This window comes from Bufo bufo, chromosome 1, assembly GCF_905171765.1.
Source record: "Bufo bufo chromosome 1, aBufBuf1.1, whole genome shotgun sequence".
Taxonomy (NCBI): domain Eukaryota; kingdom Metazoa; phylum Chordata; class Amphibia; order Anura; family Bufonidae; genus Bufo; species Bufo bufo.
In genome coordinates, this window is record NC_053389.1 from 582,176,402 (window position 1) to 582,203,434 (window position 27,033).

The 27,033-nt window shown below is 42.1% G+C and overlaps 1 protein-coding gene across 1 annotated transcript in view; it reads left to right on the top strand.

The window, feature by feature from the left end:
* Nucleotides 1–27,033, top strand: part of LOC120984356 — a 74,528-nt gene that overhangs the window by 24,959 nt on the left and 22,536 nt on the right. The window contains exons 2-3 of the mRNA XM_040413333.1: nt 22,624–22,809; nt 25,568–25,660. Coding sequence (XP_040269267.1) covers nt 22,624–22,809; nt 25,568–25,660 — 279 coding nt within the window. The remainder of the gene's footprint in view (nt 1–22,623; nt 22,810–25,567; nt 25,661–27,033) is intronic.

A 27,033-nucleotide genomic window follows, 5' to 3' on the forward strand; every position in this document is an offset into this window, starting at 1 on the left:
CATTGACTTATCAGAACATTGGAACACGTCACTTGTTTAAAGGGGTTGTCACATGAAAACAATTCCACAATTTTCAAACCAGCACCTGGGTCTGAACACTTTTGTAATTGCATGTAATTACAAATTCATATTAGCTACTGAGTTATTCAGTGAACTCTATCTGTATAGTGCCTCCTGCTGTAGCATTGATCCGTGCTGTTAACGTGCTGATAGGGATTACAATCCACTAGATGACTGTACAACTGCATTGGCTTCTGGAATGTCTGTAGCTACTGTTTGTGTTAATTTGTCCAACATCAAAAAGCACCCTGGATCTTGTGGTTACAGATTGAACCATATGTCATATGAGCAATGATGTTGTGCTTGCTATAATAGTTTGCTGTACTGATGCTTATAAACAAGCAATAATAATCAGTGGATGGCCAGTGTTATATAAAGAAATTATACGGTATAGGCTACTTTCAGACTCGCGTTTTGGGCAGATCCGTCATGGATCTGCAAAGACGGATCCGTTACAATAATACAACCGCATGCATCTGTCAAGAACGGATCCGTTTGTATTATCTGTAACATAGCCAAGACGGATCCATCATGAACTCCATTGAAAGTCAATGGGAGACGGATCCGTTTTCTATTGTGTCAGATTGTGTCAGTGAAAATGGATCCATCCCCATTAACCTACATTGTGCGCCAGGACGGATCTGTTTTGCTCAGTTTCGTCATGCGGACAGCAAAACGCTGCAGGCAGCGTTTTAGTGTCCGCCTCCAGAGCGGAATGGAGACTGATCGGAGGCAAACTGATGCATTCTTAGCGGATCCTTTTCCTTTCAGCATGCATTAGGGTAAAACTGATCCGTTTTGGACCGCTTGTGAGAGCCCATGATGGATCTCACAAACTGAAAGCCAAAACGCCAGTGTGAAAGTAGCCATAGTTAGACGCATTTCGGGGAGCCTATCACCCTCCTCAGTAGCCTGTATAGTCTAATTTAAGTCTTTAACTAAACAGGTTAACAGTGATTGATAGTATTTTCTGTGTACGTGTGTATACAAAGATAGCTGTCATGTACTGATAGTTTTACACAGGTTAGGTGTTATTAGTGATTAATAGTATTCTCTGTGTAAGTGTGTATACAGAGATAGCTGTCAGTCACTGATAGTTGTACACAGGGGAGGTGTTATCAGTGATCGATAGTGTTCTATGTGTAAGTGTGTATACAGAGATAGATGTCAGTCACTGACAGATGTACATAGGGGAGGTGTTATCAGTAATTGATAGTATTTCCTGTGTAAGTGTGTATACAGAGATAGCTGTCAGTCACTGATAGTTGTACACAGGTAGGTGTTATTAGTGATTGATAGTATTCTCTGTGTAAGTGTGTATACAGAGATACCCTAAGGTTCTTCATCATAGCCTCTAAAGGCTATGATTAAGAACCTTAGGGTTCGAAACATGTCAACCTGACCGGAGGTGGTGTGAGGAGATGTCCGCTGTATGTACTATGTATTGTGAATATGAGAAATAAAGACGTGGCGACAACAAATTTATCCAGTGCCAGATTGTTTTCCTTTGTTTCTTATGTCAGCCACTGATAGTTGTGCACGGGGGAGGTGTTGTGAGTGATTGATAGCATTCTCTGTGTAAGTGTATATACATAGATAGCTGTCAGTCACTGATAGTTGTACACGGGAAAGTGTTATCAGTGATTGATAGTATTCTCTGTATACGTGTGTATACATAGATAGCTGTCAGTCACTGATAGTTGTACACAGGGGATGTGTTATCAGTGATTGATAGTGTTCTATGTGTAAGTGTGTATTCCGAGATAGCTGTCATGTACTGTTAGCTGTACACAGGTTAGGTGTTATCAGTGATTGATAGCATTCTCTGTGTAAGTGTGTATACAGAGATAGTTGTCAGTCACTGATAGTTGTACACAGAGAAGGTGTTATCAGTGATTGATAGCATTTTCTGTGTAAGTGAGTATACATAGATAGCTGTCAGTCACTGATATCTGTACACGGGGGAGGTGTTATCAGTGATTGATTAAGGCAATGGAAAAATTAAAAAAGAATCTTAAAGAAACCCCTGGATGGGAGTCCAAAGGGATCAGAGAACAACTGTAGGGCGCCTAAGGCTGGACAAAATCATAAAGTAGATAAAATTTGAGATATGGAAAGGCTGCTATCAGTGGTTATGTATGTATGAGTAATCGTTACATAAAAATGAAGGAAGTACAAAAGGGAGGTGTATAACCACACAGACGGCGCCAAACACCTAGCCGTTATAGAAATCAATTAGAGATAATAGTGGAGACAATTTTAAGTCTAGCTTAAAGATTACAGCTGCTTATTTTAACCCACCTATAGTCCTATAAGTGGTGTATTAATGCAGTATAGAAGAATATATCATAAGATCATGAGACATAGAATCATCATAAAATCATTACAACATCCCTGAGGGGGACGATAGAGGTGAAATTACAAGACCCAGAAAAAGACTCACTTGACCAGGGATAGTATAGAATCAGCCTGACATAATGATCTCCAGCCTTGTGCTCGTCAACATTCTCACCTGAATTAACAAGACGATTACTGAAATGATCTCAGCAGGTCCTTTAATGACAGCAATGAAATGCAGTGGAAAGTTTTTTTTGGGATTAAGTTAATTTTCATGGCAAAGAAGGACAATGCAATTCATCTGATCATTCTTCATAACATTCTGGAGTATATGCAAATTGCTATTATAAAAACTTAAGCAGCAACTTTACCAATTTCTAATATTTATCTAATTCTCAAAACTTTTAGCCACGACTGTATACAGCAGGTTTAAAAATTGTTTGCCGGCGGCAGATCGTGCTGTGTAATCACAATCTGCTGCCAGCAAACAGTGATTCAGTATGGGTACGAGCGATGACATTAGCGTCACTCTTTCCAACACTGAGGATGAGATCACTGCATGTAATAGCAGCAGTGTCCTCTGCTAACGAGCAGGCGATTGCAAAGAAGAAACACTTTCCTCCCGACAATTGACTGCAAAATCTGCAGATGTCAGTCACCGATAGTTGTACTTGGGGGAGGTGTTATCAGTGATTTATAGCATTCTCTGTGTAAGTGTCTATATACAGTATAGATAGCTGTCAGTCACTGATAGTTGTATATGGGGGACGAGTTATCAGTGACTGATAACATTCTCTGTGTAAGTGTGTATACATAGTTAGCTGTCAGTCACTGATAGTATTCTCTGTGTAAGTGTGTATACATAGTTAGCTGTCAGTCACTGATAGTTGTGTATGGGGGACCTGTTATCAGTGCCAGGACAAGGTATTTCGGTGCCTAGGGGGAGTAAGAAAATTGTGCTTCCCCTCAAAGCGACATTACTTCCTAATAAAGAAATTAAAACACATTTAAAAGAAGCAGTCAAGGGCTGATCAGGTAACTCGGAATCAAGTTGTTCACTTTCCTTTTCTTCTCCATTTGCTTAAGGCTATTACAGGCAGACATCTTTGGTCTTTGCAGCCCCCTCTACAACATAAGAATACCAGTATAACTTTATGGCACATGGTAGATGAGGGCTGTAACAGAGTTAGCAATTCAGCCCCCAAATTTATACAAACCCCAGATCAGACCTCAAGTTTAAGCAGTGTTCATGCCCCAAATTTATACAGACCAATGTATCATACTGCTGCTACTCTCAATACTGTGCCTGCTGTGCTCCCTTCATACACATAAACACTATACTGTCAAAAATAACAGTGCCATAGAGATAGTCCCCCATAGTAATAGTGCTCCCAGACTGTCCTCATTAGTAGTAGTGCTCCCCACAGTGAAAATACTCCCCAACAGTGCCCCCATTAGTAGCAATGCCCTCCATATTATGAACAATAATAATAATAATGCTCCCACAGTACCCCCAGTAGTAATATAGCCACCATAGTGCCCCCAATATTTATAATGTCCCTCCTGCAGTGCCCCTGTAGCTCTAATGCCCCCCTGCAGTTATAACTCCTCTGTGGTGCTCCCTGTATTATAATATATATAATGCTCCTCCCATAGTTCCAGTACATAATGCTACTGTGTATATATGCCCCCTGTAGTGCCAGTACATAATGCTCCTCTGCCCCCTCATAGTGGATATATATATATATATATACATATATACATATACACACACACACACACACCCTCATAGTTCAAGTATATATAAAGCCTCCCCCATTTGGCACAAGAATATAATGCTTCACCCTCCCCCCTCTGTAGTGCCAGTGTATAATGCTTATTCATATACCCTTATAGTGCCAGTATATAATACCCCCTATAGCGCCAGTATACAATGCTCCTCTATCTCTCCATAGTGCCTATATATATATATATATATAGAGCCAGTAAATAATGCCTTTTCGCCCCCCTACAGTGCCAGTATATATGTACACTGCTCAAAAAAATAAAGGGAACACTTAAACAACACAATGTAACTCCAAGTCAATCACACTTCTGTGAAATCAAACTGTCCACTTAGGAAGCAACACTGAGTGACAATCAATTTCACATGCTGTTGTGCAAATGGGATAGACAACAGGTGGAAATTATAGGCAATTAGCAAGACACCCCCAATAAAGGAGTGGTTCTGCAGGTGGTGACCACAGACCACTTCTCAGTTCCTATGCTTCCTGGCTGATGTTTTGGTCACTTTTGAATGCTGGCGGTGCTTTCACTCTAGTGGTAGCATGAGACGGAGTCTACAACCCACACAAGTGGCTCAGGTAGTGCAGCTTATCCAGGATGGCACATCAATGCGAGCTGTGGCAAGAAGGTTTGCTGTGTCTGTCAGCGTAGTGTCCAGAGCATGGAGGCGCTATCAGAAGACAGGCCAGTACATCAGGAGACGTGGAGGAGGCCGTAGGAGGGCAACAACCCAGCAGCAGGACCGCTACCTCCGCCTTTGTGCAAGGAGGAACAGGAGGAGCACTGCCAGAGCCCTGCAAAATGACCTCCAGCAGGCCACAAATGTGCATGTGTCTGATCAAACGGTCAGAAACAGACTCCATGAGGGTGATATGAGGGCCCGACGCCCACAGGTGGGGGTTGTGCTTACAGCCCAACACCGTGCAGGACGTTCGGCATTTGCCAGAGAACACCAAGATTGGCAAATTCGCCACTGGCGCCCTGTGCTCTTCACAGATGAAAGCAGGTTCACACTGAGCACATGTGACAGACGTGACAGAGTCTGGAGATGCTGTGGAGAACGTTCTGCTGCCTGCAACATCCTCCAGCATGACGGGTTTGGCATTGGGTCAGTAATGGTGTGGGGTGGCATTTCTTTGGAGGGCCGCACAGCCCTCCATGTGCTCACCAGAGGTAGCCTGACTGCCATTAGGTACCGAGATGAGATCCTCAGACCCCTTGTGAGAACATATGCTGGTGCGGTTGGCCCTGGGTTCCTCCTAATGCAAGACAATGCTAGACCTCCTGTGGCTGGAGTGTGTCAGCAGTTCCTGCAAGATGAAGGCATTGATGCTATGGACTGGCCCGCCCGTTCCCCAAACCTGAATCCAATTGAGCACATCTGGGACATCATGTCTCGCTCTATCCACCAATGTCACGTTGCACCACAGACTGTCCAGGAGTTGGCAGATGCTTTAGTCCAGGTCTGGGAGGAGATCCCTCAGGAGACCGTCCGCCACCTCATCAGGAGCATGCACAGGCGTTGTAGGGAGGTCATACAGGCACGTGGAGGCCACACACACTACCGAGCCTCATTTTGACTTGTTTTAAGGACATTACATCAAAGTTGGATCAGCCTGTAGTGTGTTTTTCCAATTTAATTTAGTGAGGAATAATTGGAGTGTGACTCCAAATCCAGACCTCCATGGGTTGAAAAATTTGATATCCATTTTTTTATTTTTGTGTGATTTTGTTGTCAGCACATTCAACTATGTAAAGAACAAAGTATTTCAGAAGAATATTTAATTAACTCAGATCTAGGATGTGTTATCTTTGTGTTCCCTTTATTTTTTTGACCAGTGTATTATGTTTCCTGAAAAGCCAGTATATAATGTTTCTCCATCCTGTAGTGGCAGTATATAATTCTCCCCCCTGCACAGCCAGTATATAATGCCCCCCTCTGTAGTGCCAGTGTATAATGTTCTTCCCTGTACAGACAGAATATAATGCACCCCTGTAATAATAATAATATTTATTTACATAGCGCCACCATATTCCACAGTGCTTTACACTCTAGTACCAGTATATAATGTTCTCCCTTGTACAGCCAGTATATAATGCCCCCTGTAGTGTTAGTATATAATGCTCCCACTAGTGCCAACCCAAGTACCAGTATATAAGGCACCTTCCATTAGTATATAGTGCCATTAGTATAAAAAAAACTAAAAAAAACTTGCCTCACTCCCGTTCCTCGACAACATCTGTGCTACAGTCTACCTCTTACAATCTGTGGCCTGATTGCTTCTTTCTGGCACAGGCGGTCCCCATGAACTAACCGATTCTGTGCCAGGTCTTGCGTGATAATATGATTGCGCAAGAGCAGGAAGTCACTGTGATGTCCTCACGACCTCTTGCGTCACTCTACTGCCTCATACGTTTCAGGACTATGGGCATGAACCTTATGGACCTGAATGGCCACAGATGCAGCCCTGTTTACATCCCCTTTATGGGTAGCGAGCTGGTGCCTACCCCTCTATCTAACCCAGGGTGGGCCGCAATAAATGAGCCCTCACAGCTCTGTAGATGGGAAAATAAAATAAAAAACTTGCAGCTGTCATTTAAAGTAGTAAAACACAATATAAACTACCGTATATATTGGTTTTGTCTTAATTGTATTTTCCTGCAGAATAAGATTGTCAAGTCATTTACAGCGCATAGCGAATGCTGTGAAAAGAAAACCCCCAAAAACTAGGGCAGAATTGCATTTTTTGCAGTTTCACCACACAAATAATTTTGCCCATTTTCCAGCAAAAGCCTTGGAAAATTAAATGGTGCCGTTAAAAAATCCAACTTGTCCTAAAAAAAATAAGCCCTCATTTGGCTATGTGAACAAAAAAAATGTTATTGCTCTTTGAAGTACAGTAGGAAAAAACTAAAATTGCCTTTCGCTAAAGGGTTAACATTTAATAAAACTGCATACTTAAAAAATAAAAATATTCGAGCATAAAGCTATACACATTTTGCATCATTCATAACCAATGGCTTGAATAAAGTTACCATGTCAATTATGCTGAGCTACCATTAAAAAAGCAGCTGTCACAATGTGTTCGCAAACATAAAAAATGTACTGTCGACTGTTAAACCTGCCAGCAGCATGTTATAGAGCAGAAGGAGCTGAGCAGATTAATATATAGCTTTATGGGAAAAGATTCAGTAAAACAACTAATTTATACATTTAAATTGCATCTGTCAGCAGATTTCTACCTGTGAAATTGGCTGACCTGTTACATGTGCACTTGGCAGCTGAAGACATCTGTGTTGGTCCCATGTTCATATGTGCTCGCATTGCTGAGAAACAGGATGCTTTAATATATGCAAATGAGCCTCTAGGAGCAATTTCACATATTAAAACAGCATCTTTCTCATCAATGCGGGCACATATGAACATGGGACCAACACAAATGCCTTCAGCTGCCAGGTGCACACGTAACAGGTCAGCCAGTGTCATAGCTACAAATCTGCTGACAGACGCCCTTTATATTCCTGCTCATTCTGGGCTTTGAAGTCAGGGAGGCGGTCCTATCAATGATTGACAGCTATCTCTGTATACACAGTCATAGGGTGAAGGCTGTCAATCACTGATAGGACCGCCTCCTTGACTTCACAGCTCAGAATGAGGAGGAATATAAATAAATAAAGTAAAGTTATACGGAATATTTTCCCATAAAACTACATATGAGTCTGCTCAGCTCCTGCTCTATAAAAAGCTGCCTGCAGATTACCGTATTTTTCGCCCTATAAGACACACCTGCCCATAAGACGCACCTAGGTTTTTGAGGAGGAAAATAAGAAAAAAAATATTTTGAACAAAAAGGTGTGCTTTTGGTGGGTTTTGAACTAATGGTGGTCTGTGGATGACACTTTTATGGGGGTTCTGTTGAGGACACTTGTTATGGGGGATCTGTGGGTGACACTGTTATGGGGGATCTGTGGGTGACACTGTTATGGGGGATCTGTGGGTGACACTGTTATGGGGCTCTCTGGATGGCTCTTATTGGGGTCTCTGGATGACACTGTTATGGGGATCTGTGGATCACACTGTTATGGGGGGGATCTGTGGATGACACATATATGTGTCATCGACAGATCCCCTCCATAACAGTGTCCCTGTAGTGTGAATGACCCCCAAAACAGGGGGTGGGGGTCGCATCTGGTTTTATAATGACAGCGTGGCCCGTGCAGTGACTGTATTCTACTACCCGGGCCCCGCTCACTGTATATACCGTAATCTTATCTATAATTGTGGCATTGTTAATAGTAATCAGCGCTGTGTATTACTTACAACAAGCGCTCGGTAGCAGAGAGGAGGGAGGAGGCAGGCCGGGAGGACGGGCGAAGGCAGCGTGAGTCACTACGTCATGCGCCCACGCCGCCTGCTTCATTCATAAAGTGGGCGGGCCAGGCGCGTGACGTAGTGACTCACGCTGCCAGCGCCCGTCCTCCCGGCCTGCCTCCTCCCTCCTCCTCTCTGCTACCAAGCGCTTGTTGTAAGTAATACACAGTGCTGATTACTATTAACAATGCCACAATTATAGATAAGATTACGGTATATACAGTGAGTGGGGCCCGTGTAGTAGAATACAGTCACTGCACGGGCCACGCTGTCATTATAAAACCAGATGCCGGCCCCCAGCCCCTCCTCCCTCTCAGCTGATACACCCGCCGCGCGGCATCGCGGCACGGTGTATCATTGACAGTTCGGCAAAATGCAGCATTCGCCCCATAAGACGCACTGCTATTTTCCCCCCACTTTTGGGGGGGGTGCGTCTTATAGGGCGAAAAATACGGTACCCTGCATTTTCATGGTGACTTGTTACCTTTAAAGGAAATGTGATTGGAACCTTCATATTTAAATTCTCCTAAATCTTCCTATTTATTATTGTACTTGCTTCTAATAATCCTTTATATAAACTTCATTATACAGCCACTGAGTTTAAAGAGGACCTGTCACCCCTCCTGACATGCCTGTTTTAGCAACTACTTGCACTCCCCATGTAATAACAATTCTGGAGCATCTAGTTTTATGAATCTGTGAATTAATAGCAGTCTGCAATGACGGTCCAGATGGGTGTTACCAGTTGGAGGTGTGTCTCTGCACACTTTGATACTGTCCAATCAGTACCACTGGCAGACTTTGCAGGGACACACCCTCAGCTGGTAACACCCAGATGGACCTTTATTACAGACTGCTGGCAATTCATTCATAAACTTCTATAAGAAATAATAAAGAAAGGCACAACATAGAGCCATAAGAACAGATGCTCCAAAATAGTTATTACCTGGAGAATGCAAGTAGTTGTAGAATGCAATGTAGTGTTGTAGAGAAAGTGATGGTACTCTCTCATGCTTGTTTTGTCTCACAAACCATTAATAAATTGTCTGTTTCTTCCAGTGGTTAGATTGTGGTTTGCTGCTTCTAAGTTCCTTCTCAAGCCACAGGTTTCTGTTTACTCTACTGAAGTTGATGATGGTTGCGAAGTATTTAAAAGGACACTACCAACAAAAAAAAAGCCTGTATTTGAATATCCTGCGCAATGTTTTACAACAAAATGTGTGGATCACTCAATGTATTCTACAGTTGTGGCCAAATATTAGTTTTCACAAAGTTTGCTGCTAAACTGCTTTTAGATCTTTGTTTCAGTTGTTTCTGTGATGTAGTGAAATATAATTACACGCACTTCATACGTTTCAAAGGCTTTTATCGACAATTACATGACATTTAAGCAAAGAGTCAGTATTTGCTGTGTTGGCCCTACTTGTTCAGGACCTCTGCAATTCGACTGGGCATGCTCTCAATCAACTTCTGGGCCAATTCCTGACTGATAGCAACCCATTCTTTCATAATCACTTCTTGGAGTTTGTCAGAATTAGTGGGTTTTTGTTTGCCCACCCGCCTCTTGAGGATTGACCACAAGTTCTCAATGGGATTAAGATCTGGGGAGTTTTCAGGCCATGGACCCAAAATGTCAACGTTTTGGTCCCCGAGCCACTTAGTTATCACTTTTGCCTTATGGCACGGTGCTCCATTGTGCTGGAAAATGCATTGTTCTTCACCAAACTGTTGTTGGATTGTTGGAAGAAGTTGCTGTTGGAAGGTGTTTTGGTACCATTCTTTATTCATGGCTGTGTTTTTGGGAAAAATAGTGAGTGAGCCCACTCCCTTGGATGAGAAGCAACCCCACACATGAATGGTCTCAGGATGCTTTACTGTTGGCATGACACAGGACTGATGGTAGCGCTCACCTTTTCTTCTCTGGACAAGCCTTTTTCCAGATGCCCCAAACAATCGGAAAGAGGCTTCATCGGAGAATATGACTTTGCCCCAGTCCTTAGCAGTCCATTCACCAAACTTTCTGCAGAAGATCAATCTGTCCCTGATGTTTTTTTTGGAGAGAAGTGGCTTCTTTGCTGCCTTTCTTGACACCAGGCCATCTTCCAAAAGTCTTCACCTCACTGTGCGTGCAGATGCACTTACACACCCTCCTGCTGCCATTCCTGAGCAAGCTCTGCACTGGTGGCACTCCGATCCCGCAGCTGAATCCTCTTTAGGAGACTATCCTGGCGCTTGCTGGACTTTCTTGGACGCCCTGAAGCATTCTTAACAAGAATTGAACCTCTTTCCTTGAAGTTCTTGATGATCCTATAAATTGTTGATTGAGATGCAATCTTAGTAGCCACAATATCCTTGCCTGTGAAGCCATTTTTATGCAATGCAATGATGGCTGCACGCATTTCTTTGCAGGTCACCATGGTTAACAATGGAAGAACAATGATTTCAAGCATCACCCTCCTTTTAACATGTCAAGTCTGCCATTTTAACCCAATCAGCCTGACATAATGATCTCTAGCCTTGTGCTCGTCAACATTCTCACCTGAGTTAACAAGACGATTACTGAAATGATCTCAGCAGGTCCTTTAATGACAGCAATGAAATGCAGTGGAAAGGTTTTTTTGGGATTAAGTTAATTTTCATGGCAAAGAAGGACTATGCAATTCATCTGATCACTCTTCATAACATTCTGGAGTATATGCAAATTGCTATTATAAAAACTTAAGCAGCAACTTTTCCAATTTCCAATATTTATGTAACTCTCAAAACTTTTGGCCACAACTGTACTTCCTGGCCTGGCTCTTTAACCACCTACCATCCGCCCATAGGATATAAACGTCCGGGAGGTGGATCTCCATTTCTGAATGGACGTTCCAGAATGTCTGTTCAGAAACTGCAGCTGCACGCTAATCGTGCAGCTGCTGATCGGGTTGCCCGCTGTCAGTGACAGCAGGGCAACCCAGAGAGAAGGCAGGGACAGTGCCCAGGTGTCCCTGCCTTCTGGATCGCTGCATACACATCGCTCACTGACCGCTGTGTTTACAGAGCAGGAAGCGCTATGCGCTTCCTGTTCCGGCCCGGCAGTCATGTGATCGCCGGGACCGAAGAGTGCAGGAGCTGTGTGAGGTCTTTCAGAGACCTCGATCAGCCCTGCACTGAGGCTGTCCAGTGCTGTATTGCACTGTACAGCCTCTCTGGGGGGTGCATTTCTCCTGTAACTATGGCTACTATGTCAGCCCTAGTTACAGGAGAAAACAACAGTGAAAGAAAAAGTGAAGTAAATGTCCCCCAGAGGTCTTGTATGACCTTATGGGGGACAAAAAGTGTAAAATAAAAAATAAAATAAAAAAGTGTTGAAAAAAAAAAATGGTTTCACATGTAAAAAAAAAAAATCCCCAAGTAAGGAATAAAAAAAAAAGTTAAAAATAGAAAAAATAAAATTAAATAGACATATTTGGTATTGCCGCGTCCGTTAAAACCAGCTCTATAAAAATATCACATGACCTAACCCCTCGGATGAACACCGTAAAAAAAAAAAAAAAAAACTGCGTCAAAACAAGCAATTTTTGTCACCTTACATCACAAAAAGTGCAACGCCAAGTAATCAAAAATGCGTATGTCCCACAAAATGGTACAAATAAAACCGTCACCTCAGCCTGCAAAAAATGAGCCCCTACATAAGAAAATCTCTCAAAAAATAAAAACACTATAGCTCTCAGAACATGGACACATTAAAACATAATTTTTTTGTTTCAAAAATGCTATTATTGTGTAAAACTTTAATAAATAAGAAAAAGTATACATATTAGGTATCGTCACGTCCGTAACAATCTGCTCTATAAAACTGTCACTTGACTGAACCCCTCAGGTGAACGCTGTAAAAATAAATAAATAGAAACTGTGCTAAAACAACCAATTTTTTGGTCACCTTGCCCCATTCAGAGATCGCAGCTGCAACCCAGAGAGAAGGCAGGGACAGGCAGGGACAGTTTCCAGGTGTCCCCGCCTTCTAGATCGCTGCATACACAGTGCTAACCGAGCGCTTCCTGTCCCGGCCTGGTGGTCATGTGACCGCCGGGACCGGGAGTTTGCAGGAGCTGTCGGGTCTTTCACAGACCTCGATCAGCCCTGCACTGAGGCTATACAGCACAGTATAGTGCTGTACAGCCTCTCTGGGGGGTGTATTTCAATATCAATAGTGAAAAAAATTAAAATGAAGTCAAATGTCCCCCAGAGGTCTTGTATGACCTTATGGGGTACACAAAGTGTAAAATAAAAATCCCCAAATTAAGTAATTGAAAAATATATTAAAAATAGGAAAAAATAAAATAGACATATTTGATATTGCCGCGTCCGTGACGGCTGGATCTATAAATATATCACATGAACCAGCCTGATAAACACCATAAAAAATAAAAACGGTGTAAAAAAAAAGCAATTTTTGTCACATCGCAAAAAGTGCAACACGAAGTGATCAAAAAGGCATATGTCCAACAAAATGGTACCAATAAGGCAGTCACCTCATCCTGCAAAAAATGAGCCCCTACATAAGAAAATCGCTCAAAAAATAAAAAAAATGCTATTATTGTGTTAAAGTTAAATAAATAAAAAAAGTAGACATATTAGGTATCGCCACATCCATAACAACCATCTCTATAAAAATATCACATGACCCAACGCCTCAGGTCAACGCCGTAAAAAAAAAAAAAAAAAAAACAATGCCACAAAAAAAGCAATTTTTTGTCACCTTACATCACAAAATGTGCAATAGCAAGCGATCAAAAAGTCATATGCACCCCAAAATACTGCCAAACATTTATCTCTGAGACCCTACCTAATACAATCCCCCAAAAAATGTTTAAAAAAACTATGACTCTCAGAAACATGATTTTTTTTTGTTTCAAAAATGATATTATGTGAAACTTAAATAAATAAATAAAAGAAAGTATACATATTAGGTATTGCCATGACCTAACCCCTCAGGTGAACACCGTCAAAAAAAATGAAATAAAAACTGTGCTAAAAAAACACTTTTTTTGTCACCTTACATCACTAAAAGTGCAACACCAAGCGATCAAAAAGCGTATGCCCCTCAAAATAGTACCAATCTAACAGTCACCTCATCCTGCAAAAAATGAGCCCCTACCTAAGACAATCGCCCCAAAAAAACAAAAAAAAAAAACTAACTATGGCTCTCAGAATATGGAGACACTAAAATAAAAAAAATTTTGTTTCAAAAATGCTGTTATTGTGTAAAACATAAGTAAATAAAAAAGTATACATATTAGGTATCGCCGCGTCCGTTAGAGCCTGCTCTATAAAAATATCATATGACCTAACCTCTCAGTTAAACACTGTAAAAAAATATATATATAAAAATGGTGTAAAAAAAAGTCATTTTTTGTCACCTTACATCACAGAAAGTATAATAGCAAGCGATCAAAAAGTCATATGCACCCCAAAATAGTACCAATCAAACCATCATCTCATCCTGCAAAAATTATACCCTACCTAAGACAATCGCCAAGAAAATAAAACAAACTATGGCTCTCAGACTATGGAGACACAAAAAAGATATTTTTTTTTGTTTCAAAAATGACATTATTGTGTAAAACTTAAATAAATAAAAAAAGCATAGATATTAGGTATCGCCGCGTCCATAAGAATCGCCCCAAAAACTAAAAAAAAATATGGCTTTTAGAATGTAGAGACACTAAAAAAAGTATTATATTTTTTTTTTCAAAAATGCTTTATTATGTATAACTGAAACAAACAACCCCAAAAAATAGTCATATGTGGTATTGTCACATCCGTAACAACCTGCTATATAAAAATGGCCCATAATCTAACCTGTCAGATGAACATTGTAAATGACAAAAAATAAAAACTGTGCCAAAACAGCCATTTTTTGTTACCTTGCCTCACAAAAAGTGTAATATAGAGCAACCAAAAATCATATGTACCCTAAAATAGTACCAACAAAATTGCCACCTTATCCCGTAGTTTCCACAATGGGGTCACTTTTTTGGAGTTTCTACTCTAGGGGTGCATCAGGGATTCTTCAAATGTGACATGGTGTCAAAAAAACAGTCCAGCAAAATCTGCCTTCCAAAAACCACATGGCGCTCCTTTTCTTCTGCACTCTGCTGTGGGCCCGTACAGCAGTTTATGACCACATATGGGGTGTTTCTGTAAACTACAGAATCAGGGCAATAAATATTGAGTTATGTTTGGCTGTTAACCCTTGCTTTGTTACTGGAAAAATTGAAAATTTGCCAAAAAAGTGAAATTCTGAAACGTCATCTCAATTTTCCATTAATTCTTGTGGAACACCTAAAGGGTTATCAAAGTTTATAAAATCAGTTTTGAATACCTTGAAGGGAGTATTTTCCAAAATACTTCACTTTTTTGGAGTTTCTACTCTAGGGGTGCATCGGGGGGCTTCAAATGGGACATGGTGTCAAAAAAACAGTACAGCAAAATCTGCCTTCCAAAAACCATATGGTGTTCCTTTCCTTCTGCGGTCTGCCGTGTAGCCATACAGCAGTTTACGACCACATATGGGGTGTTTCTGTAAACTACAGAATCAGGGCAATAAATATTGAGTTTTGTTTGGCTGTTAACCCGTGCTTTGTTAGCGGAAAAAAATGATTAAAATGGAAAATCTGCCAAAAAAGTGAAATTCTGAAATTTCATCTCCATTTTCCATTAATTCTTGTGGAACACCTAATGGGTAACAATGTTTGTAAAATCAGTTTTGAATACCTTGAGGGGTGTTGTTTCTAAAATGGGCTCATTTTTGGGGGATTTCTATTATGTAAGCTTCACAAAGTGACTTCAGACCTGAACTGGTCCTTAAAAAGCGGGTTTTAGAAATTTTCTGAAAAATTTCAAGATTTGCTTCTAAATTTCTAAGCCTTCTAACGTCCCCAAAAAATAAAATGACATTCACAAAATGATCCGAACATGAAGTAGACATATGGGGAATGTAAAGTAATAACTATTTTTGGAGGTATTACTATCTATTATAAAAGTAGAGAAATTGAAATTTGGAAATTTGCTCATTTCTCTTTTTTTTTGTAAATTTGGTATTTTTTTATAATTAAAAATGAAACTTTTTGACTCAATTTTACCACTGTCATGAAGTACAACATGTGACAAGAAAACAGTCTCAGAATGGCCTGGATAAGTAAAAGCGTTTCAAAGTTATTACCACATAAAGTGACACCTCAGATTTGCAAAAAATGGCTCTGTCAGGAAGGGGGAAATGGCCCGGATGTGAAGTGGTCAAGATAATGTTGTTACACTTTCATCTCGGTTTGTGACTATTAAAGGCACAGTAATCTTTTACCTTCATCTTCAATTTCATATCGATCAGGGATGTTCAACCTGCAGCCCTCCAGCTGTTGCAAAACTACAACTCTCAGCATGCATGGACAGCCTACAGCTATTAGATCATGCTGGGAGTTGTAGTTTTGCAACATCTGGAGGGCCACAGATTGAGCGTCCCTAATATACAGTGGCGTAGGGATCGCCATAGCAGCCATAGCAATGGCTATAGGGCCCTACGCCACTGGGGGCCCGCCACCGACTGAGGTTTAAAAAAATAAAATAAAAATAATGTGGCGAGTGGGCCGGGCGTGGGTGGCGCTGTGATAGGGGGCGGTTGGACTCTGAGCCGGAGGGCGGAGGTAGAGAGGCAGTCTGGGCGGCGGTTCGCTGGAAGTGGAGGAGGCGGAGTCGCAGACTAGGAGCGGCACATACAAGGAAGCTGCTGGAGTGTGGGTGGCTGGCTCGGCAGGCGGCGCGCGCGCAGTACAGGTACGGTTCGGTCAGGTGTCGGTCAGTTCAACTTCAAGTGGCTGAGGTGAGGGCTGGCTGGGGAGTAAGACTGAGCCGGCAGTGTCAGTCAGTGGAGAGACGTGTACTCCACACTGTAACTGGAGTCACTCTGGAGACTAATGTAGTGGACAAGTGAGGAGACTGGAGTTATTTATCTGTGTGTGTGAGGTACAGCCGGATCTCAGCATTTTCCCTGCTAATCCCTATTCACACATATACCTGCTCAAGCCTGGCAGGCGCAGCTGCATTATTTAATAGTGTGGTGTGGTAATGGTTAATGGCATTGGCAAAGACACAGCCACCTAATCCTATCTGAGGGGTCTATATTACAGACCCCTTCAGATAGGATTAGGTGGCTGTGTCTTCACCAAAATGCTATTAACCATTACCACACCACACTATTTAATAATGCAGCTGCGCCTGCCAGGCTTGGGCAGGTATATGTGTGAATAGGGAAGAATCTGAGATCCGGCTGTACCTCACAGTGAGGTACAGCCAGATCTCAGCATCTTCCCTAATCCATATTCACACATATACCTGCTCAAGCCTGGCAGGCGCAGCTGCATTATTTAAAGGGATTCTGTCATCAGATTTAACCCCTCTAACCTAAACATATGCTCATGTTCAGACTAATAAGAAAAATCCTAAGCTGGCCTTATTAAACCTCACTGTGGGTCTATTTGCCCCCAAAAAAGGTTTTTATAACCTGTCAATCACTTACTTAAGGTGCCCAAGGGAAGGTCCGTTAATACAGGGTGCCCGGCCGCACCCCTCGTCATCTGGTGCCCAGCGGCGCTGAGCTGTAGAAGGCGGCGCAGAAGACAGGGAAGGCGGCGCTGGACACCGGGCGGCGAGGGGTGCGGGGCACCCTGTATTAACGGACCTTCCCTTGGGCACCTTAAGTAAGTGATTGACAGGTTATAAAAACCTGTTTTTTGAGCAAATAGAGCCACAGTGAGGTTTAATAAGGCCAGTTTAGGATTATTCCTATTAGTCTGGACATGAGCATATGTTTATGTTAGAGGGGTTAAATCTGATGACAGAATCCCTTTAATAGTGTGGTGTGGTAATGGTTAATGGCATTGGCGAAGACACAGCCACCTAATCCTCTCTAAGGGGTCTGTAACACAAGGTGAAAGTACATATCGTGGGGTGTGTATGTGTATTAGACAGAAGGTAGGGATATGTATCTTGTGTAGTTTGGGTATTAGGGAGAGTAAGGGTATATATATCTAGTGCTGATACAGAGCCGCTCTTCACCTACACGTGTATCAGCGCTAGATATATACCCCTTACTCTCCCTAATACCCAAACTACACAAGATACATATCCCTACCTTCTGTCTAATACACATACACAGCCCACGATATCTACTTTTACCTTCTTGTGTTACAGACCCCTGTACAATTTAACAATCTTCTTTAATACACAGACATTTAGATTCATACATTTCCTACACTGGCACAAATGCATTGCCAGTGACCAACTGTCTATGCTCAGTCCTAAACGTAACCGGCGCAAGTGCATGAGGAGCTGCGGATGTGGCGGCGAGGTCCGAGAGGTATGTGGGGGTGGGAGATCCGGTAGGGGGGGGCCATAATTTTTTTTTGCTATGGGGCCCAGTCATTTCTAGCTACGCCCCTGCTAATATAGATATATTATTATGACAGTGCTGAAAATGTATCTTATCTCATAAATGCTGCAAACGTTCACTCTAAGATCTTTTATTGATTATATAACACACTAAATTTAGTCAGGGGGTTTATACTCAATGAGAATAAATATCAATATGCAGCACTCTAATTATTTGCCTTTAAGCTGCCAGATATGAAAGGCCACCTAGCATCCAGATAAATAGTAGTTACAGCATCAAACTCTAGGGCAGTGGAAGAGTCAATGTCTGTAACCCTACTGATGAAAATGAAGGGGGAAAGTATCAGCATCCCAGGTGGTCTAGGGAAGTGAAAGAGTTCTTGTCAGTATCCCTGGTGTTCTAGGGCAGAGAGGGGGTTAATGCCAATATATCTGGTGATGACCAGAGACCAGTAAAGGAATATAATAAGAGTCTTTTTGGGTTAGCTTCTGAGGTTTGTGCCCCTGCTGCTGCATAGCGTAAAGGAAATATAAGTATTCACTCAGTAAGATCTGGAACAGTTCCCAGCATGCAGCCCAGAGACTGCAGGTTTTTCACCTCTACTCAAACTTCATTGGTTCCCAGTATTAGATACCCATGATTATTCGAAGATGTCCCAAGAACATATACAATTTCTATTTCTTGGTAGCCAGTAGCAAATACATTATGCATTGCATATATGGACATATCTGTAGCAGCTACATTGGAGCCTGCCATGTGGTGCCCCACAGCACCCATCACAACTGTTTAGGGCTCATGCACAAGTCCTGTGTTGTTTTTGCAGATCTGCAAAACACAATTATTGTCTGTGTGCGTTCTGCATTTTGCGGACAGTACGTCCATCCCTCTATGGAACTGTCCTATCCTTGTCTGTAATACGGACAAGAATAGGACATGTCCTCGCTTTTTGCCGAGCCGCGGAATGGACATTCGGATGTGGACAGCACATGGTGTGGTTGAAATCTTCTGGACAGTGGATGATTGATTTCCAAGTGGACAGTGTACTTTGGAGACTATCTGGATTTTTATATAACAATCAAATATAGCCTACATTGTTATGTAATTTACAATTTTTCAACAAAAAGAAGTCTAGAGAGTCAGTTTTATTTTGCATTATCATTAATCATATTTCAGCCAGTATAGATTTATTTTTATGCCCCATGCAAAGGCAAATCTTTTAGCAGTTTTCCGTCTGCATGCTCTATGACTAAGGCCTCTTTCACACTACAGTATGTCCATTTCAGTGTTTTGCGTTCCGTTTTTCACGGATCCGTTTTTCCATTTTTTTGTTTCCGTTTCGGTTCCGTTTCGGTTTCGTTTTTCCGTTCCGTTTTTCCGTATGGCATATACAGTATACAGTAATTACATAGAGAAAATTGGGCTGGGCATAACATTTTCAATAGATTGTTCAGAAAAAAACGGAACGGAAACGGAACACATACGGATGCATTTCCGTATGTGTTCCGTCTTTTTTGCGGACTCATTGACTTTAATGGAGCCACGGAACGTGATTTGCGGCCAAATATAGGACATGTTCTATCTTTCAACGGAACGGAAAAACAGAAATACGGAAACGGAATGCATACGGAACACATTCCGTTTTTTTGCGGAACCATTGAAATGAATGGTTCCGTATACGGACCGCAAAAAACGGACCGCAAAACGGAAAAAAAAAACGGTAGTGTGAAAGAGGCCTAATTCTCAGCTGTCCCAAAACTACTTGGTATAGATTAACTGCTATGATGTCTCCCAAAGACTACGCAGGGAGAAAGCAGGAGCTTCTGTTCCTATCTCTCTCTCACTTACTCACTCACTCACTCACTCAAAAGCAGAATATAGGACATTATAGAGAAGTACTTAGCAATATTGATGTGAATAAAACACCTTGGGTGAGATATAACAAGATTAGCGGCTACAGCCTCTGTATCTGTGTCTCTCTACCCTTTTCCATAGCCCTCTACAGGCAACTGTAATCTGATCCTTCAGTAAGATGACAACCTGTCATACAAGATGGATTTAGCAGAGAATTCAGAGTTAATGTTAGAGTAAAAGGTGCAGGAGGGGTGTAAAAGAGCTATGACGTGTAGAAAAAGGTATTTTTCTCTGATAAGACATATTTTAACCATTATTATATCCCCTATACTGTTAATTTATGCAAGGTTTTTTGAAAGTACACTGACCATTTCATAAATTTGTTGCACCTTACCGCAGTGCACCTTAGACTAAGACCAGGGTATAAAACTCCAGTTTTGGTAAATTCCCCCCATAATGTTCTCAACATAAAATCTTATTTTTAATGTTCTTAAAGGATATGGACAGCTATGAATTGGTTAGCTTATTATTGCACTGTGCTTATTTTGGTGTAAAAAAAAACATTTTTCTAATAAATCGAGTTGCTCTGTCCCATTCACAGTGAACTCCATCTAAAACCTGACTCCATCCCTACTCTCTCTTATCCTGAATGATCTTCCAAGCAGATTCATGGCCAAATAAAGTTCAACTCAAAATGTATCATGCATGTAACATATACAGTAGGTCAGAAATACTTTTATTTCTCAAGTACACCATAGTAGGGGGGATTTACTAATGAGATAAAACTCTTGTCTCAATGTGCACCAGAACACTGGTACACTTAGGCTACTTTCACACTAGCGTTTTTTGCAGATCTGTCATGGATCTGCAAAAATGCTTCCGTTACAATAATACAACCGCATGCATCCGTCATGAACAGATCCGGTTGTATTATGTCTTCTATAGCCATAACGGATCCGTCTTGAACACCATTTAAAGTCAAGAGGAGACAGATCAGTTTTCTATTGTGTCAGGCAGCGTTTTGGTGTCCGCCTCCAGAGAGGAATGGTGACTGAATGGAGGCAAACTGCTGCATTCTGAGCGGATCTTTTTCCATTCAGAATGCATTACGGCAAAACTGATCCGTTTTGGACCGCTTTCGAGAGCCCTGAACGGATCTCACAAACAGAAAGCCAAAACGCTAAAGTGAAAGTAGCCTTACCTTGCACCATAAATATTGTCTGTTTTTAGACTAGTTTTGTCCCTCATTATAGAAGGGGTATGGCTTATTAGGAAAGGGTAAGGCTTAAAATGGATCTGTGTGCTCCAACGCTGTGGCAAAATTTTTACGCAACATAAACCAACCAAAAAATGTTGTAAAGTTAGACAAAATTGGCTACCTTCAAGCAAGATGCACCAATGCTATCAAATAAAGTAAGCCAATGTGATAAATTTGACTGGTTAAAGTCTAGGCTGTCTAAATATTAGACAGGATTAGTAAATTTGCACCAAAATTCGTAAGGTGCATTTACACGGCCTGAAAATTACCCATTTTATCGGTAACACCGGTTCCTGCGAATGGTCATTTCCAACAATCTGGCCATGTAAATGTGCCACCGATCACCCCATGAATGAGCAAAATGCGCATTCATCGGGAAATCCTGTTCTTCATGCAGGCACCACCGGTCATGGCTTCTGGGCAGCAGATTGTGCTGTCTAAACAGCAGTCTCCTTCACTGAATGAGCAGCCGACTGTCAGGAAGGAACACTTCCCATCAATCGGCCACTCAGTGGGCCTGTGTAAATCCAGCTTTATTCTGATAACTGTTCGAGAATGACAGGTACAGTATGTGTTATAGGCTATGTACACCTTTGGAGGCAATTTTTTCCCATTATTGCACTGTACTCATTTTGAGCCAAAAATCATTATTTCAATTGGTCTTTATTAAAAATTTGGATCCCTAAGGGCTCTTTCACATGAGCGGATTCCGTGCGGGTAATCTGCTGCGCGAAAGAGTACCAAGCCCAGCTCCGGACAGCAGAGACACGGAGCATTAACATTATTGATAATGCTCCGTGCCTCTCTGATCTTTTTACTACAAAATCACAGTGACAACTTTATCTCACTGTGCTTTTGTAGTAAAAAGATCACAGAGAGGCACGGAGCATTATCAATCATGTTAATGCACCGTGTCTCTGCTGTCCGGAGCGGGGCTTAGCACTCTTTCACGCAGCGGATTACCCGCACGGCATCTGCTCGTGTGAAAAAGCCCTAACTCATTTTGAGCTAAAATCATTTTTTCAATTAGTCTTTATTAAAAATTTGGATCTCTTTTCTCTGTTCAGGGCTGAGTTGCTCTAGTACCAAGATTTGAATTTTCTCTCTGCTCTTTGGGGCAGCTAAGCTGACCTAATCTCTGACCTATAAACAAAAACTCAATCCTTATCTTACTGATAAGAACATGGCCTAAATAAGTGTTCATGACCTCTTAGTAATTGATAGATAAGATTTATTAGATGACAGGCACAAAGTGAAAGTAAAAATACATTCACACAGCTACAAAAACACTTAACCCTGTGAATGAACGGCTCAGTATTTTTAATAAAGACCAATTGAAAAAAGTATTTTTAGCCCAAAATGAGTATAATGCAATCATTTAAAAAATTGCCCCCGAAGGTGTACATAGCCTTTAAATTATTTAATGCACCTTATCTGTATGAGAATGATCATATATAATGGTAATGATAATAATCAAATGAAAAAGCATGACTAAATAAAAGTCTTTATGTATTTCCTTTTCAACAGAAATGTGTAACTATCCCCCAGATTTAGCCATCAGAAACCTGACTGCTGAAAGGTTTCTGGTTGGTACAGAACTAACATACAACTGTGATCCAGACCACTTTGCTGGCATTACGAACTATCTGACCTACATGTGTGATAATTCTAATGGAAATAATAGGTGGATATCAGAGTTTTGCTATTGCCGCAGTAAGTTATCAATTTAGGATGAGTAATTTCTACTTCTTTGTGAGTGCATAATAAAACATGTGTACTGCGGCAGACCGGAGAGAATGCTTAAAGCATTTTTCCCACAATAATGACTCCTTTAATTGCCTCCTGAAACAGAAAGTTCATACTTAACTTCTCTCTGCCGCTCTGGTCCCAATCGCTGTCTCTGTTATGTTCATGTTCCAGTCTCCGAAGTGTTTACCTCTGGCACTGCATATGCCTGGTCACATGCTCATTTGCAGCCAAAAACTGGCTTCAGCAGTGATGTGGCACAAGTAGCACATCACTGATGAAGCCAGTCATTGGCTGAAGCGGAGCACATGACCATGCCCATGCAGCGCCAGAGGTAAGTATGAATTTTCTATTTCAGGAGGGATTAGTCACATTGTGTAGTGTACAGAGCCAGCTAGTGCACCACTGCTCCCATTGACTTCAAAAGGGAGCAGCACTGCAGTAACCAGCTCCATCCACTACACAATGGGAGGAGCTGTGTAGCTCCAGCGCCAATTTCCAGCACCAGAGCTTCTCCCAAATGCTTGACTAGTGTTTTGGAGCCTTACTGATCTGATATTGACGGCCTTTTCTGGAGGACAGGCCATCGGAAAAAAACCCTTTAAAGGGTAACTTCCCACAAGTATTCACTAGAGGATTCTTCAGACTTCCTAAGTTACAATCCAAACATAGACCAAGCTTTTTAAGTTGTGCCCAAATGAATGTCATAGTTGCCTTTTATAGTCCAGAAATTCTGGTAGCAAAAAAAGAGAAAAGTCCAGAAGTATGAGAATACTAGAAGATAGTCAGAGCTGAACCCGGACATACCCACATTTTCACCTAGGCAGCCCCCGATGCTCCGATGCTTTCCCTTGCCCTTCACTGGATCGCGCAGAGCAAGGGCTTTTTTACACTGCTAGGTGGAGGCTTCTGCCCAGCAGTGTTCCCGTGACGTCACCGGCTCTGATGGGCCGGCTTTAGCACTGCCCTAGCCGTTTAACAGGCTAGGGCAGTGCTAAAGCCCGCTAATTAATACCGATTACGTCACCGGGCTCACTCCTGGACGGAAGTCTCCACCTAGCAGTGCATATGGAGAGCCCGATACGTCACCGGAACTCCTAAAAATGCCTTTTCCCTGCTCTGGGCAAAGGAGAGCATCGGAGCATGAAATGCTCCAATGCTCATATTAGAGTGGCTGCCTGGGTGAAATTGTGGGTATGTCTGGGTTCAGCTCTGAACCCGGCAACCCCTTTAAGGGCATAATTCTTGTTCCAGGACACTGACTATAATCTGTCTAGGCATCAGCTATTTGAATACACAAAATATTCAGGACAAACCAATTTGGAAGTTCCTTTTAATATCTACTTTCATAGACACTGGTGGAATTCCCCTCTCTCTTGTGCTTAAGCAGCAGGAACCGCTTGGCACAAGAGCCACTCAGCATGGACCCCCTTGTGCTTGCAGCGCCGACATCATGCTATACATTACTGAACATCGCTTCGATGTAGGTGCTGAATGCAGAAGGAGCGGCCAGCCACAGGTTGGTGAAGCAGGACCAGCTGAGCCAAACGCGCAGGTCAGTGTAGCAGGAGCCATTCTCAGCTAAACTGCTGAATGCACAGTGGAATGACTTCTGGTGAGACATCTTCTTTCTTTCCCTGCCCTGCTCGATACTGGCCTCATCGCAGTGCTTCAATCTGGGCGCTGACTGAATGTAGCAGGAGCCGTTCTCCCCTACACTGGTGAGTGAGTGGCGTGACATTGTTCTTCCTCAACCCCCACCCTCCGGCTGGTGAGTGCAGCCACAGTGTCCTCTACAGTATAAACAATTAGGTGTCAAGTGCCCCTCTTATATAATATATTTTCCATGCTATAAGACACACCTGACTATAAGACGCACCCCAGGTTTAGACAACAAACATTTTGAAAAAAATATGTTCTACTTATTAACTCTTCCCTGGAGGTTTAAAGGGAATCTATCACCAGTTTTATAGTGTCTTAACTAAGGGCAGCATATACTAGTGACAGATCCCTTTAGCACAATGCTGGGTCACTTTCTTTAATTGACCCAGCCATTTTGCCAAAATATTGCATTGGCTCCAATGCATAATGATGAGTCCTTAATATTCATGAGCTCATAGCTCATGAATATGGGGACTCATTGGCATATGCTGGAGCTGTTAGGATTTAAAAGTGAGGACAGTGTAAAATTGGTGACAGATTCTCTTTTAATGAAGTGGAGGGGTCAAGGTCATTAACACACACAGCATTGCTGAATACACATCTGACAAACAGAGCTTTGCTACACAGCTGCATCCACTACATGACAAACACAACTCTGCTACACATCTTACATACACACTGCTTAGTTGCATACAACCCTTGACAAGCACAGCTGACATATACAGTATATACATAGCACTGCTATACACACACACACCAAACAAACACAGTTCTGGAACACACAGAAAAGCTGCTTACACCCCATGTCAAACACAGCTATAATAGGAGTTCTAACATGGCAGGTCTTGGGGCTTTCACAAGGCTCTGACCGCCAAGACAACCACGTGGCAACCTCTGATGCCAGCTGCAATAGGCAGGTGTCAACTGTACCGGCCTCATACCTATGATGTACATGTACTTCAAGGTGCACAAAGAGGTTAAGTACCATATTATTATGTTTTGTAGTAATAAATGACATCATAGATTGAATTATCATTGAATGTATCTACTGATTGTATTGCAGGGTCTGACGGCACAACCACAAATACAGAGATCGGAAATGATTCATCTCACTGTGAAGTCTCAAATAATATGAATGAAACTATACCAACAGGAGGTAGTAATAATAATATTCTTAATATTTTGTAGTAGAGCTAAGAGTCCATTCATAGAGGTAATGGAAGTGGCAGTAGGGAGATTAGCAGCAGGGAGTAGCAGCTACAGTGGCAGCAGCAGCCATACAGTACAGAACATGATGGTAGGCAGGCAGGCAGACAACAGTAGTGGCATGATGGTGACAGAAGCCATATGATACAGAACATGATGATAATGTAGTGTAATGTAATGGCATGATGGCGGTGTCAGCAGTATGGCAGCAGCTATATGGTAAAGAATATGATGGTAGGCAGCAGACAGCGGTAATGGCATGATGGCGGTGGCACCAGTATGGCAGCAGCTACATGGAAAGGAGGATGATGTCAGGCAGGCAGGCAGACAGTGTCATGATGGCGGCAGCAGCAGCTATACAATATGGAGCAAGTGCTTTCAGCCAATTCCCTCTGCTTTGCATTATAAATGCTAGTGCGGCTGCGCATATCCCCATACCCTCTCCTGCGCCACGTTATCATGGCATGTCGGCGAGACCCGGTGCTGGAGTTCATGGGTCCCATGAGATGACGTGATGACGTGGCACGGCAGAGGGTATGACGGGATGTGTTCGCAACTGATTGTGCAAGCAGAGACGGAGCGGAACAGAACAGAGGTACTTTTTTTTATGCATGCCCACCCCATATATATGACAGAGGGGGCAAAACTCAAATATATACAGAGTGAGAAGGGGTAAAATCAAATATATACAGAGTGAGGGGAGGCAATCATTCAACTATATACAGAGCTGGCAAAATGATTGTGTATATATATATATATATATATATATATATATATATATATATATATATATATACAGAGTCAGGTGGCAAAATGAAATATATACAGTATTGAAGGAGGCAAAATTCAAACCTATAATGGGGAGGCCAATCCAACGTTTGCACTGGGGCCCATAGAATTATAGTTACGCCACTGTACGCCTGTCGGTACGTAAGCAAGCAAGCATACAGCTTGCCATTCTCACCAGCAAGCTCTTTCTGGCTCCACTCTCTACTAAAACGATTGGTCATCATGGTCAGTGTCATCATCATCCTTGTCCACCTGCACAAGTGACTCCTCCTCCAGTGGCACCTCCTCATGCGTCACTTCCTCTCCCATGGGATCCAACCGCTACAGGGCAGCCAGCAAAACACGTAAGCTGTTCTTCTCCCACTGTCCCTTGTTGCATCAGGGTGAGCATCTGCTCTAAGATAAATATCAGGGGGATATCGTTTATGCTGGCAAGCCTCCCACTCCCTCAAAGCTTTCCCTGATCAAATGCCCTAAAATATATCTACCGAATATATCTCCCTATTCTCTCCCTATAGTGTCCTTAGTACATCT